General features: G+C 42.2%; 1 protein-coding gene across 3 annotated transcripts in view; it reads right to left on the bottom strand.

Annotated features, from left to right (window-relative positions):
• RNF123 (ring finger protein 123) overlaps positions 1 to 15,362 on the bottom strand; it is a 106,616-nt gene that overhangs the window by 70,348 nt on the left and 20,906 nt on the right. For all 3 annotated transcript variants that reach the window (XR_006352751.1, XM_043962947.1, XM_043962960.1), the window contains exons 8-15: positions 9,636 to 9,722; positions 8,925 to 8,992; positions 7,191 to 7,316; positions 6,843 to 6,957; positions 6,575 to 6,679; positions 2,924 to 3,049; positions 2,717 to 2,809; positions 2,175 to 2,248 (exon numbers count right to left, since the gene is read on the bottom strand). Coding sequence is in view for 2 of the 3 variants with exons in the window: in XM_043962947.1 (XP_043818882.1) it covers positions 2,175 to 2,248; positions 2,717 to 2,809; positions 2,924 to 3,049; positions 6,575 to 6,679; positions 6,843 to 6,957; positions 7,191 to 7,316; positions 8,925 to 8,992; positions 9,636 to 9,722 (794 nt within the window). In the remaining variant the exon portion in view is untranslated. The remainder of the gene's footprint in view (positions 1 to 2,174; positions 2,249 to 2,716; positions 2,810 to 2,923; positions 3,050 to 6,574; positions 6,680 to 6,842; positions 6,958 to 7,190; positions 7,317 to 8,924; positions 8,993 to 9,635; positions 9,723 to 15,362) is intronic.

The following is a 15,362-nucleotide window of genomic DNA, read 5'->3' as shown; positions in this document are numbered from 1 at the left end:
ATGAAGAAACTCGGCCTGAAGGTCATCTTCTGAGACCTTCGTGTGGCATCAGAGCCTCTGGGGTTCCTAGGAGCAATGCCCACAAACTGGAAGAAAATGACAACCAGGACAGATTGTGTCTGGTCATAACCAGCAGGCTAGCCACCAGCATGGGAACCAACAACCCAGGAAACAAAGAAAAATACAGAATGGCCCTCAGGCCTCTACTACCCCATTCTGTAGCAACAGTGTCAGAGGAGAAGAAAAGGAAGTCGGGGTGCTCTCACTCATTGTTCAGACTGTCTAGAAACATTAATTTCACTGTTCATACTCTACATGTCAGAGACTTTTCCAAATAATAATAAACCACATTCAAAGAATGCTTTTCTAAAGCACTTAAGGATGTGAACAGATCTGACTTCAACCTTCTTCTGATTTTTCCCCTTTATGCCCTGCTACCTTCTCCTGCTCTTCCATCTACCAAAGCCCCATCTCCTCTTTTAGCCTTAAACTCTTCCCAAGGTACCAATGAAACCAGCCATGACAGCTATCTCCTTACTGAGCAGAGCTTGGGAGGACAGAGAAGAACAGAGACATTCAGAGGAGTACAATCCAAAGCTAGTACTCCAATGATGCTAATGTTCTCTCCTACTGCAGCAAATCCACCACTTAAGTGCAAACCAATCCAAAGAAAATGCCACCCTGAGGTTGTTCTGCTTCCTTGAGTTTTTCTTTGGGGCTTGTGCTTTTAAGTGCTTTGCTGCAGGGTGGTGGAGGCCAGAGAAGAGGCTAAGCAGAAAGGGGAGGCCCGTCCTCGAGAGCCTCACTGGCCTGGCTGAGACCCAGAGCTTTGAATGGGGAGCAGGCCTGAATTTCGCTAACACTTTATTCTGCACTTTTCTAATGAAGTAAACGTGAAGCATTGCATGTTGTATCTGTATCTTATTCCTATATGTGGCTATGAACTCCATGAGGGCAAGAGCCATGTTTCCTCTAAACTTCTCACTTCCCTCAGCGCCCATCACAGTCCTCTGCACACGGGGAGGGCTTCACAAATGTTTACACATGCATACTGACATCAGAAAATTCTAGCTGAGTCTCTGTGGTCAGAGCCACAGCAGATGGGGAAAGCAGGAGAAAGGGCCTCAATTTTCCAGGCATTTCTTCCTCCTGACCAAACTAAACACAAGAAAATGCAAATACTCAGAAGCAAAACAGAGAAAAAAAGGGTAAATAACCTACTTTCCTCCTCTATCTTTCCACCATGAGTTCCCGTAAAACAATCCACACGATTAAGAACTGTTAAGACTGGGGCAGCTAGGTGGCACAGTGGATGGAGCACCAGCCCTGGAGTCAGGAGGACCTGAGTTCAAATCTGGCCTCAGACACTTAACACTTACTAGCTGTGTGACCCTGGGCAAGTCACTTAACCCCAATTGCCTCACCAAAAAAAAAAAAAAAAAAGAAAAGGGATAGAGGGGACAGATTTGGGAAGTCACCTGACTGTGGCTGCCTCCCCACCACTGGCACCTTTAGAGAAATGTTTATCTTATATAACCCTTAGAACAGTTTGCTATTCTGCATTCCTCTGTATTTCTTTCCTTTAGAAATGACTGTGAGACATTTCATAGAACAAAGTGGTTCAGCAGCATATCATTTTTAACTTTGCTTATTTGGCAAAAAAACCTCTCTCACACACATCCCTAAACACTAAATGGGATAGCATGTAACCTAAATGCACAATTTAAAAAACTCAAAAAGGAAATAAAGTATAAATCTCCAAATTCCAAAATGAAAACTGGTTGGTATCTGAAGTGCCCCCCCCACCATCCCAGACCAAAAAAAAAAATCCTCCATAGCAAAATGGGAAGTGGGACCAGATGACATCTGGGTCCTTTTCAGCTCTGACATTCAATGATTTATGTCCTAAAGTCTCTTCGGGTCTGAACATTCTGTTATTCTGTGACTCCTCATTCTTTCCTGCTTTAAGGATAGTGCCAGACACTTGGAAAACAACTCTTAATCTTGTGCTTCCGCCTTTCCAGTCGAACACAAGGCTCCAACCCTGTACCTAGAGAAGGAGGCCGCTCCCTGCTGGTATGAAGTCAGCTTGTGGCTCAGTGGCTCTAACCCAGGAAGTTCCCACTGTTCACACTTGGGGAATAGAGTGAGAGTGAGTAAAAAACCAAGGATACAGGACATTGTTAAGCAGAAACTTCCTGGACTTCTCATGCTTCAAGATAGCAATGGTAAGACGAAGGTAGTGCATCTAGAAATGAAGAAAGAATTAGATAAAAATTAGAGGAAGCTAGGTGGTGCACTAGCTACAGAACCAGTCCTGGAGTCGGGAAGACCTAAGTTCAAATTTGCCCTCAAACACTTGTTTCCTCATCTGTAAAATCAGGGTAATAATAGCTCCTACCTGCCAGGATCATTGTGAAGATCAATGATAATAATTGTAAATTCCTTAGCACATAATATGATGATGATCATCATTATCATCATGAAATTGAAAGAGGTCTGGTTAGCAGGGCAAAGAAAAAGCGAATAGAAGATAGCAAGGAAAGAAATGCAGGACTCCAATCTGGAGGCAATGACGGCCCAGGCTATAGACATTAACACTCAGTGTCATCCTCCTCTGTACCCCCAACTACCTGGCACTAGCCTGGTTCACCCCAAGGAAACAGCAGAAACTCCTTCTCCTCAGGCCTCAGGGCCTGCTTCTGCGCCCACTCACCTGTAAGCTCAGGTCTGGGATGATGGGGGAGAACCTGTAGGCACGGAGCAGAGACATCATCAGCTGCTTGAGGCACTCCTGTACTTCATAATCCTGAGGGGAGGGAAAACCCAGGTGAAGCACAGGGAGGCACAGAGGAACTTGAGGCACCAGTCAGAGTCTGCTGATCCCTTTCCAGCTCTACCATTCTAGAATCCACTAACTCACCTCCATGAGAAGCCACATAAGATCCAGGAGCTGCTGGATGAGGGGGTAAGACTCGACCGACCCATCTCTCTCCAGGATGTCCAGGAGAAATTTCATGAGAACATCTTCCACTAGGTATACTTTGCACTACACATGACAGAGGAGGAGGAGGAGGAGAGGTTAATACAAACTGAACACCTAGATCCCAGCAGCACTTGTGCCTCAGGAGACTGGCTTCTTGTATTCTTGAGTAATGGGCTCTTATTTGCGTCGGAGTTATAATTTACTGAAGTGCCTCCTATGTGCTCAACCCTGTGCCAGGCAAGCAAGGGGATACAAAGAAATATAAGAAATGGTCTTGGAGGAGGCAGCTAGGTGGCGCAGTGGATAAAGAACTGGCCCTGGATTCAGGAGGACCTGAGTTCAAATCCACCTCAGACACTTGACACTTACTAGCTATGTGACCCTGGGTAAGTCACTTAACCCCAATTGCCCCACCAAAACAAAATAAAACAAAATGCAAATAAAATCTACTTGGAAAAAAACAAAAAATATATAAGGTATTTCAAAAGATTTTTTTTGCCTACAAATATAATTTAGCCTTTCCATGGCCATTTTCTCTCTCTTCCAAAAATATTTATTTATTTAGATATTCTTTAAAAAAAAAACAACTTTCAGTTCTAAAATCTCTCTCCTTCTGGCCCCTCCACCACCTACTGAGAAGACAAACAATCTGGTATCAACTATACATGTGAAATCATGCAAAAATTTCCATACTAGCCACATCACCAAAAAAAAAAAAAAAACCCAAGAAAAATAAAGTGAGCAAATTATACTTCAATTTTCACTTAAGAACTCATCAGTTGTCTTAAGAACTCATCTCTCTCTGGAGATAGCATTGTCTTAGATCATTATCTTGATAAGAGAAGCTAAGTCTTTCACAGTTGACCATCATTACAACATTGCTATTACAATACTTCACTTTGCATCAGTTAAAAAGGTCTTTTAAGGTTTTTCTGAAACCATTCCCCTTGTCATTTCTTATAGTGCAATAGTGCCCTATCACAATCATATAACACAACTTGTTCAGTCACTCCCCAATTGAGAGGCATTTGCTCAATTTCCAATTCTTTGTCATCACAAAAAGAGCTACTATATATTATTAAACATAAAAGTTCTTTCCCTTTTTTTAAAATCTCTTTGGGATACAGACCTAGTGGTGGTATTGCTGGGTAAAGGGTATGCACAGTTTTACAGTCCTTTGGGCATAGTACCAAATTGCTCTCCAGAATGGTTAAATCAGTTCACAACTCCACTAATAGTGCATTAGTGTCCCAATGTTTCCACATTCCCTCCAACATTTTTCATTTTTTTCTGTCATATTAGCCAATATGACAAGTGTGAGATGGAACCTCAGAGTGGTTTAAATTTGTGTTTCTCTAATCAGTAGTGATTAGAGCATATTTTTCATGGCTAGAAAGCTTTGATTTCTATAGAGAGCTTTTGATTTTTGTACCCCTGAGGAACAGAAAACTGCCTGTTCATATACCTTAACCATTTATTAATTGGGGGATGACTCTTGTTTTTATAAATGACTCAGTTCCCTGAGAAATTTGAGAAACAAGGCCATCATCAGGGAAATTTGCTATAAAAAAATTTTTATGCTAATTCATTGCCTATGGTACCTTTTAACAAATTCTAGTTTCCCTAATTATGTCTTTTAATTAGGTCTATTTTTGCTTTTGCTTTGTCTAAGATTGTGATTACTATTCCTACCTTTTTTACTTTAGCTGAAGCAGAACAGATTCTGCTCCAGCCCCTTATTTTAATGCTATGTGTCTCTGTTTCAAGTTTGTCTCTTTTGTAAACAACATATTGCTGGATTTTGATTTCTAATCCATTCTACTATCTGCTTCTGTTTCCACCATCCCATTCACATTTCAAAAGATTTATGATTTCACTGATGTGAATACTACCCCACACAATGCCACAAAGCACAACCCTCCACACTTCAACAGATGGTTTTACAAGTTGCTGTATCCTCCTCCCCCACTCCCCAAATCCATCACCTGGTGTTGATAAGTCTACAAATTTTGCTAGGCTGATCCTCAGACAACAGGCAGTACATCTCCTGTTCCATATATATGAAGCCCTTATAGTTTGGCATAACCTTTGAGAATCTGGAGTCACTTCCATGCCATGATGAGGTAGGTATCAGAATAAGACTGGCAGAGAAAGTGAGTTAGACTATGAGGGCAAGGATCACCATTTTTGCATTCCTGAGGCAAAATGATTTAATAAATATTTGTAAATATGAACTGACAGATGGTGAAAGAAGCAGAATCAGAAAAACAATATATACAATGATTACAATAATGTCAATGGAAAGAAGAGAAAAAAATGAAACTCAATGCTGTGTAATTATAATGACCAAGCTTTTTTCTGAAGATGACCTAAGCTAATGCACTTCCTCTCCTTCTTTGCAGAGGTTGGGGAATATGGTTGTGGAATACTACACATACAGTTGATATACATTGATAAGTTTTGCTGAAAAAAAATCAGTCAATAAGGGAGCATTTATCAAACACTTACTATGTGCCTGGCATTGTCAGGGGAGATAATGTAGAGTAGAGGCTTCATGTAGATGGAGGTTGATGAGCTGAACTCTGAAGGAAACTAGGGATTCTCAGAGGCAGAAATGAGGAAAGCACACATTCCCAGTATAAGGGACAGTTTGTGCAAAGGTAGGGAGATGGGATATAGTGTTGTAAATGAGGAACAGCATGAAGATTGGTTTGGCTGGACTTTATGTGGTAAGGAGAGCAATGTACGACAAATCTGGGAAAAAAGGCTGGGGCAAGGTTATGATGGGCTGGCAAAGCCAGAGGAGTTTACATCTTATCCTGAGGCAATAAGGAATCATTAGAGGTTATTGAGCAAGGGAGTGACATAGTTGTGCCTGTGCTTTAGGAAAATCTTTCTAGGAGCTGTGCAGAGTACCAAGTACAGACCTGATCACAGCCTCATTACCACCGGCCTACAAAGTGATGACACAAACTACTCTGAGCCCCAGTAAATGCAGGGAGAACAGAACAGGGAAAAAAAAAAAAAGCCTAGCAAAGTGAAGAGAGCACTGACTCGAGTCAGAGGAAAGGGGTGTGAATCCTGCTCTGATGCCTATTAGCTGTGAGACCCTGGGCTGCAGGTTCCTCAGCTGTAAAATGAAAGGGCACAGCTTCTAAAGTCCCTTCCAGCTCTAGAGTTATGATCCTACCATCAATGACCCTATAATCCAACAAAACACTGCAGCACTCAGCACACCATTCCTCCTGAGAAAAGGAAGGAAGATAACTTGTCTAACAATTCAAGTCAATGTTTCTGAAACAACACCTACTATGTGCAAGGCACAATGCTAGGCCGAGGCACGAGGAGGCCAAGACAAAGGAAAACATTCCTGCCCCTAAAATAGCTTATATTGTATAGGAAGAAAATGAGGTAGAAGGAACTTTCGATACTTATTGAGAAGAAATCGGGGAGCCTTGAACCTCTCCCCACCCCCTCAGATCCCTAGTCAATCTCACACTGATTCTGCATCACAGGGCCAGCAAAGCCAAGCTCAGGAGGAAGGGACCACCAGCAAAGGAGGGAAAGGACTGAGACTGTGGCACTCACCATGAGTGGCGCAAAGTAGTTGAAGATGTGTGCCATGGTGATCAGCACTGTGGGTTCTCCCCGAAGCTGCCATGTCGAACTTTCCCTCTCCACCACCTTCCCTTCCTGCAAGAAGGGCAGCTCATAAGGTGAGAGGCAAGAGAGTGGACCATTAGCCCTCATCCTTTTACCCCTTCTTGGTCTAATTCCTTATTGGGAGATAAATCTGGTTTTCTCAAGCTACACACCTGAGAGAGAAACCATCCCATCCCCCAGTCCAAAGGCTCACCACTGGGTCCAACCCCAACTGCAGGACATTCTTCAGGTAACCAAGAAGCTTGTGAGCCTTGACCAGGCCAGTCGTAGGGGCATCCTGTAGAGGTCGATAACCCTCCATCGGATATGTAGCAGGGAGTTAAGTGGGAAACACCACTCTATACACAAGGTTGAGAGATGAGGGCCCCAAGCCCTCCTGCTAGCCAAGCCAGAAAATGAACTGGGGCTCAGGAATCTTGGGCCTGATGTTCAGCAGTTAATCTAAGAGCTTCAAACCTTTTGCAACAAGCTCCTCCAGGGTGTGGCTTTGAGGGCCCCCAGTTTGTTGCTGTGGGGTTTTTTGTTTTATGTTAAAGGATATCGCAGTGGCCGGCTGCCAAAGTTGAACGCAACAGACTCTTTGAAAGAGAGGCTGATAGCTGGAAAATAGGCCATTCCAGAGCCCCTGGTGATGTTGTCAAAAGCAGTTCCCAGAGAGACACCATTCCTGGGGCAGAACAATAAAAACAAGCATTTATTAAGTACCTACTGTATTTGGAGCACCAGATTAGTTATCAGGGGTGACACAAAGTTTAAATAAGACACAGTTCCTAGCCACAATGATCTTGGAGAACAGAAACCATGGCAGGGAAGAGCAAGAGACTGAAATGGACAGCCCGACTGGGCAGACTGTACCCATTTAGAAGAGAGCAGAAAGAAAAAGGTGGAAGGCTGGGCAAAGGGAGATATTCACACCAGTACCAGACTCACTGAAAAGCCTAGGATTACACCTGAGAAGCTCAGACTAAATCACCCATGGGGGAACGGATGTTACTTGGATAGCTATTTGGCTAGCAATAGAACATGATGTAATCATTCTCATGTTGAGCAAACACTTCTTTGAAGCTTATGAGCTACTGAAAGGGAGTATGGTGTGGAAAGTATGGAGGAAAGAACACTTGATTTAAGAGTCATATGATCTAGGCTCTAGCTCTGGCTCTGACACTTAAACTTTCTGAGACTCAGTTTCCTCATTTTACAAACTTATAGTACCTAACCTTAAGAGGCCATAGACTCATGAGCTATTATTATCAGCAGCTGGCACAGATGCTGAGTGCTGGCCTATGTTAAGTGCCCCAGAAAAGCTTGTCTGATAATGAATAAATGAATCAACAGATACATGCATGGATGAATGAACAACACAAAAGAACATATGTCATAGACTTGGGGAATATTAGTGGACAAAGATCTTTCAGCACACCAAGGGTACATGATGTTCAGGGTACTCATTAGCCAGGGCAGCATTTACCCCAGAGAACTGTGTCATAAAGGGCAGAGGTCAAACTTCCACACACTCAAACTGGGCAAATTATCCTCTTTCCTTTAGGGTCTAGGGCCCACCCTGCTCTGCTCTCTCAAAGTTTCCTCAGGCTTTTCCTAAAAGTAAGGGTAAGAGTACGTGGAACCAATGCTAGCCATTCTTAACCTCAGGCCAAGGAGTGATCAGTAAGAGAGCCCAAATTTATGGCTCAACAATGCCTCTCACTTCCTTGGAATACCCAAGAATTGGTTAAGAGAGACTCCTATCTACCCCATTATAGTTCAGTAATAACTCCACAGACCTTGACCAGGCTGTGATCATCAAGCAAAACCCAGTCTTCCTACTGCCCCAAAAGAAAATGGGAGCCTATAGACTCTAGGGCCTAGGGACCTTGTCCTGTCTTTACAGGAAGGCCCAAGCACATGATCATAAAAACCATTAAAACTATTAAAATAATAAAAATCGGGGCAGCTAGATGGTGCACTGGCCCTAGATTCAGGAGGACCTGAGTTCAAATCCAGCCTCAGACACTTGACACTTACTAGCTGTGTGACCCTGGGCAAGTCACTTAACCCCAATTGCCTCACATAATAATAATAATAATAATAATAATGATAATAATAATAATAACCCTCAGAGTCAGAAAGAACCTCTGGCTGGCTAGAAGCATAGAACAACAGTCTGTCAATGGCAGGGAAGCCCTGTATCTCTCCCATCTCTAGCCAGCCAGGAAGGCAGGCAGGAATCTCGGGTTCAGGTTTATGAGCCAAAAGTTTAAGATGCTGAAAGACTTACAGACAAAAGGCAATGGTTCCCTCATCCAGGTCAATCAGACAACTCACAATGTCTCCAGCTGCCCATGACTGTCCAGAGAAGAAAAAAGTCATTAGTTAGAAAGACACATTTCAGAGGTTCACAAAGATATATCCCACCTGAAATAACAGGGCAATATAGTGAAGGAAAACACTCTTTTCCCCAATCTTATAGTAGAGCTGGGTTCCATAACAGGGAAGAGTTCTTATACTTTCTAGGCCTCTATTCAGGATAAGCTTTATCAATAAACAATCATTGGGTCCAAAGAAAACCTGATACAGAGTCAAGGAACTAGGGGAACTCCCAGCATCTGTAAATAAGACCTAATTCTTTCCCTATAATCAACCCTTTACTGTCTGGAGTCCACAAGCAGCAGTGTACCAGCTGCCCCAACTCCTCCACTATGGAATATGTTGAAATCACAGGCTTTAGGACAGGAGAGATGAGGAATCGTGAGGAAGGGGGCAAGGAGGAGAAGGAAGGGCAAAGGAGGATGAGTGAGTGGTTGGCTCATAAAAATTAGTCAGAAGAAGCACTTGGCTCCAGCTGGGGGGCAGGGTGGAGGATAGGAACTAAAGCCATTTGTCTGGGACCCAGAAGCCACGGTGCAATACTTCTTTCGCCAGAGAGGACTTATAGACCCATAGCCAGACCACAGTACTTACTTCCCCCAGCCTCCAGCAGGATACTCACTTTGCCATAATTAGTTGTGGTCACATTCCATTTACGAACTCTGTTACCATCATAAGCATAAGAGTCAGGTGTATCTCCAACACCCTCCTGCATTTAAAAAACAACAATGAAGACATGAGACTTCCTCCCCCCACTGTGGACACAACAAACATTTCTTAAGTGCTTTCTGTGTGCACAGCATTATACTGGTTACTGGGGGAGCTACAGTTTAAATAAGGCACAGGAGATCTGCTTTCCAGGAGCACATTAGATTAGAAATGGGATGACATCAACACAGCTATAATACACAGTATTACAGGGTAAGTGCATTAGAGAGTTGCAAAATAAAGTCATGAGCAAGGAAAATACACAGCACCGAGATGCAGCAGTCCCAGGGTCTGCAGTTCAAGGTCATGGAAGGTGAAACACTGGGGATTCAGCTGCTCCAAGAAAGCTGCCCTATGACACAGCTGGGCAGGATCCACCTTCCCTACTGCCTCCCCAGTCACACATGCTCACAATGAAGTAGTTATTGACTCTTGCCGCTCCCTCAACACACAAACCCAATCAGCTGCCAACTTTTGTGGATTCTCAACATCATCTCCCCCCTCCATCTCTACACTTACGAGGTGCATAGCTACTGCCATGCTCCTTCAGGTCCTCATCACCTCTTGCCCAGACTGTCCAGCACCTTATTTGTATTGTTTCCAAGTTTCTTCCCTCTCCAGTCCATCCCACACACAGCTCCAACTTATGTACACAAAGCACAGGTCTCGCCATCTTACTGTTCTTTTCAAGAGGCTTTGGGGGTTTCCTATTGCCTCTGGGCTAAACTCAAACTTCTCTGTTTGACATTTAAAACCTTCAAAATCTGGCTCCTATCTGTCTTTCCATAATTATTTCACGCTACTCCCCTGAGGAAGCTGGGTATAGGTAGATAGAGTACTGGGCTTGGAGTCAGTAAGACCTGAGTTCAAATCTGACCTCAGACATTTACTGGCTGTAAGACCCTGGTCAAGTTGCTGTGCCTTTGTTTCCTCGACTATAAAATGGGAATGATAACAGCACCTACTTTGCGAGGCTTTTGTGAGGGTCAAATGAGATAATACTTGTGAAATGCTTATCGCAGTGCCTGCTGCAGAGTGGGTGCTGTATAAATGCTTATTTCCCCCCCACTTGCACCCCACCCCACTCATTGGACCCCTCACACACTCTCTGGGCTAACCAAGCCCACAAATAATAGTCCATCTCCCGCCTCTGTATCTTTGCTCTGAGTTCTCTACCCTTCTTGTCTCTCCCTTTTGGAAAATGCATCTCCCTTCAAGGGCCGCCTCCTCCCTTAGTCCTTTCCAATCCCCTCAGTTGTTAATGCTCTCTACCAACACCCCCAAATTGCTTTGTGTTTCCTTTGTGTATCTTTTCTATTTCTTCATGAATTCTATCTCCTAAGTAGAATGTAAGTTTCCTCATCTCTAAGGCTGGTCATGCAACACCCCCACACTCCACCATACAGTGGAGTGGAGTGGAGTGAGGCCCTCATCTGTAAGAGGAAGGACTGGACTGGATGAACCCTAAGGTTCTATATCTAGATCTTTAAGTATGGAGCAATGAGAGGTTCAGTGAACTTGGAATGCTGAATGTAGAGTTATGGGGGCCTGAATTCAAATCCTTTCTCTGCTATTTCCTGCCTGGGTAACCTTGGGGAAGTCATCTAACCTTTCTCATCTATAAAATGAGGGGTTGGACTAGATAGCCTTTTAAATCCCTTGCCACTCTAAATTGATGTTCCTATAAATAACTGAATCAGTCTGACATACATCCTAGATTGTGGAAGAGAACATTTCAAAGGGTTCAGAAAAAAGGATGGATAAAATTTGTGAATTAAAATCTTATAGAGGGGGCAGCTAGGTGGCACAGTGGATAAAGCACCACCCCGGATTCAGGAGGACGTGAGTTCAAATGCAGCCTCAGATCCTTGACACTTATAGCTGTGTGACCCTGGACAAGTCACTTAGCCTTCATTGTCCCACAAAACAAGCAAACAAACAAACAAAAAAATCTTATAGAGAAAGCCTGCCCATGCAGGATGGGAAAATCTGAAGACACAAAGAGAAACAATTCCTACAGAGACCAATGTGGATGCACAAACAACTCTCCAATCACCTTATGTTGGTTAAAGACATGAGCAGAAGGTTTGGAGGAATTTGTAACAGAGAACAAATACAAAGATGTAGCATGGTCCTGTAAAAACAGCCAGGAGCCCTAAAGTTCATCATGAGTTGAGTCTAATCAGCAAAGCTTACAGACAATAAAAAGGGGGCATCTTATTACAATGAGGAAAAAAGAGAGTACTAAAGAAGGAAGAGAACTCCTGTTCAGGGTTGAGGGCAAGATAATAATGGACAACATAAAGAAGGCAGAGCTAACCAACTTCTTCACTCTACCACAGAGAATATTCTTTGCATTGAAAATGGCAAAACAAAAATGGCTAATAGAGAGTTAAAGCTCAAGATAATCAGGAAGATATTAAGAGAGCATCTATAGTTGGATTAGTTCAAGTCACTATGCCCAGAAGAACAATGTCCCAAGGTACTGGGAAAAAACAACAACAGTAAGATGTAAATGCTAAACCAGTATCAGTGATCTCTGAAAAATCAAGGAGAATGACAGAAGTGCTATCAAACTCTAAAAGGGCAAAGGAAAAAGAGTTGGGTTCTCCCTCACTGAAAGACTCCAAGCAAAGGCTAGATGACTAACTGTTGAGTATGTTGTAGCAAGTATTGTTTTTCAAATAAAGGCTGGACTAAATAGTTGTTGAGGTCTCTCTTCCAACTCTAAAATTCTGTGATTTTAAGACCTGCTGAGGCAGCCACTCCACGTTGGAACAGCTCTAATTATTAAAAAGTTCTTCCTTATATGAAGTAAACATTTGCCTCTTAACAACTTCTTTTAGTTATCATTATCCGGTATGGCCAAACCTAATAGCCCTTCAGATATGTGAAGCTCTCGCTTCCCTTCTTAGTTGAATTTCTACCCATGCTTAAAGTCTAAATCAAATGTCCTTATGGTAATGAACTTTCCTTCTGGCCCATGGAGCACTTTGTTTTCTTCCTCTAATGAACTTAAATTTAAGTGGATGTGTGATCTTTTCAATGTGGTTATTCCCTCCAATGGGAGAATCCCCAATCAATCATTGCTTTCTCCTCCTCTGGGATTCTGGTCCACATAAATCCTCTATAGGGGGTGGCTAGGTGGCACAGTGGATAAAGCACTGGCCCTGGATTCAGGAGTAACAAATTCAGGAGTTCAAATTCAGCCTCAGACACTTGACACTTACCAGCTGTGTGACCTTTGGCAAGTCACTTAACCCCCATTGCCCAGCCAAATAAATAAATAAATCCTCTATAGAGAATCTAACCAAGTACTGGGAGTCTTTCCCTAGGTCTTTTAAGATTCTGTGGATACCAGTGCTGCACTCAGACCAGTCTTCTATCATCCCCACCATCTAACATCCTTCCCAAAACATAGTAGGTGTTTAATAAATGATCTTGATGGTGTGAGCCCTTGCTCTCAATATTTTCCAAGTTTCTTTTTTTTTTTTGATCATACATTCCCCAAATATCTTTTATGCCACTCGTTGAAGGATTTGTCACTTGTAATATGCTATAGCCTAATTAAATCTACCATTTATCTTTCCCTTTCCCTTTGCATCATTTGTAATTTTCATTATCCTCAAAGCATGGAGTTTCATAATTCACAGGCATATAGCATCACTGGAAGAATAATGTTAAAAGGATTGGGTTTTGTGTCAGGCAACAGCCTGAGGTCATTGAATACCCTATACAATTTCCCAAATGCAATTAAACCCACTGAGTTTCCTCTATTCAATTTCTTGGCCCAATTCAATGTCTATCTGTAATGACTGTCACAAACATATGTCTCAATATACTAATTCATTGGACTGTCCATCCAGCTGAATGAACAATCTGTGCAATAGGTAATACTATCTAGTTCTTTCCATGTGGACTGTTAAGCTGATCTATTTCAAGGCATTGAGGAAGTCCTGTAGTATTTGAGGGCTTGATGCAATTGACACAATATCAATGGGAGAAGCATCCTCACCAACTTTAGGAAATCCTCTTTTCATTTAGACTCTGTGCAGATATCTTTCATAATAGAATCAAACACCTTGGGCAAGCATACATGTTCCCATCATTTCACTTGATAGTTAGAATACAGTTCAATCATGCTCTCTCTATGATTGCATCAATCAAGAAACCTTGTAAGATGGTAATACATGCATGAAAAATATTATGTTGGGGGGCAGCTAGGTGGTGCAGTAGATAAAGCACTGGCCTTGGATTCAAGAGGACCTGAGTTCAAATCCAGCCTCTGACACTTGACACTTACTAACTATGTGACCCTGGGCAAGTCACTTAATGCTCATTGCCCCACAAAAAAAAAAAAGAAAAAGAAAAAGATCATGTTGGAGGAGACAACCTTTAAGACAACATTTGGCTCCATTAAATCAAATGCTTTTTTGGATAATGAGCAAAGTGGAATGTCTATTAGTCAAATGTGTGACTGTGAAAATATGGTGCTGCTCTCACCAATGATGTCATAAAGATTTTATAGCTATGAGAACATAGGCATATGGATTGATAGCTATTTATATTCTCCTGATCACCTTTTTTTTGGTAATGATACTGCCTATGATTCCCTCTCCCCTCCCATTATTTGGCATCTTCCACTGTTTCAAATATCTTGAAAAACCAATTCTTTAATGTTTTCCAAACTATCACCTCTAAAAGTTTTCTTCTCTACTCTGTATTTGGTTTGTTCCAGGGGTTATTCTCAATTTTATTGTCCTTGTTCTTAGTTTGATACATTTTGTTTTGATACAGAAGATATCATCCTACAAACCTCCCCTCAAAGTATATCCCCCAAAATAGCTAAGCAAAAGTGCCCAAATGTGGTCGTGACTGATAATGCACATCAATTTCCACCTCAGTAGTTGACTGTTATAGAAAGGTATAAGCTTTAACTTTAATCATTTGGTATCAGCATCATCCATTATATTTGACTCATGTTCAGTGTTTTCATTTCCATTGTTGTAGTCACTGAACATAATGTACTTTTCTCTCTGCTTTTACTCTCAATTTCATTTTTAAGTGATATTTCCACTTATATAGCACATTGGAACCTGAGGTGTTGTGCCCAAAGATGAAGGACTCACTATCTTAGATGACAAAAAATAAGTCACTATAGAAATGCTGGCAGATGTGATGCATGTTTTGGACTATTTGTTGTTCTCCCAGTTTCATCTATAAATGCTTTTGGGATAATCTGGCTTTTCAGACTCATTTTTTCTTTTCACTGCACATCCCTATTTTATCAGGTGGTATTCACAAGCATTCTCCTCTGTAACATTCTGTAAATGTTTACATTCTAAACTAGGTGGTCCACAGCTGCCATGTCCCTCCTCTTAGTCTCAAAGTCTCAAAGGCTTTGTCAGTGAAGCTCTAGCAGGTTCTATTAAGCTGGAAAAAGTGAGTGTGGTCACAGTAGCAGACTCTGGCTACTGTAAGAGAACCAGCCTAGCTAATACAAAGAGGGCCCTCACAGTAGGTTGACTATTGGGTGATGAATCAAGTGTCTGCTGGCTGAGGGGGTTGAAAGCCTCTTCACTGGGGTGGTTATACACATTGGTTAAGCTTCTATAGGCAAAATCAATGGTCATCATCAATA

The sequence above is a fragment of the Dromiciops gliroides genome, chromosome 1 (genome assembly GCF_019393635.1).
Source record: "Dromiciops gliroides isolate mDroGli1 chromosome 1, mDroGli1.pri, whole genome shotgun sequence".
In the NCBI taxonomy this organism is placed as follows: domain Eukaryota; kingdom Metazoa; phylum Chordata; class Mammalia; order Microbiotheria; family Microbiotheriidae; genus Dromiciops; species Dromiciops gliroides.
This window is presented reverse-complemented; position numbering and strand designations above follow the sequence as displayed.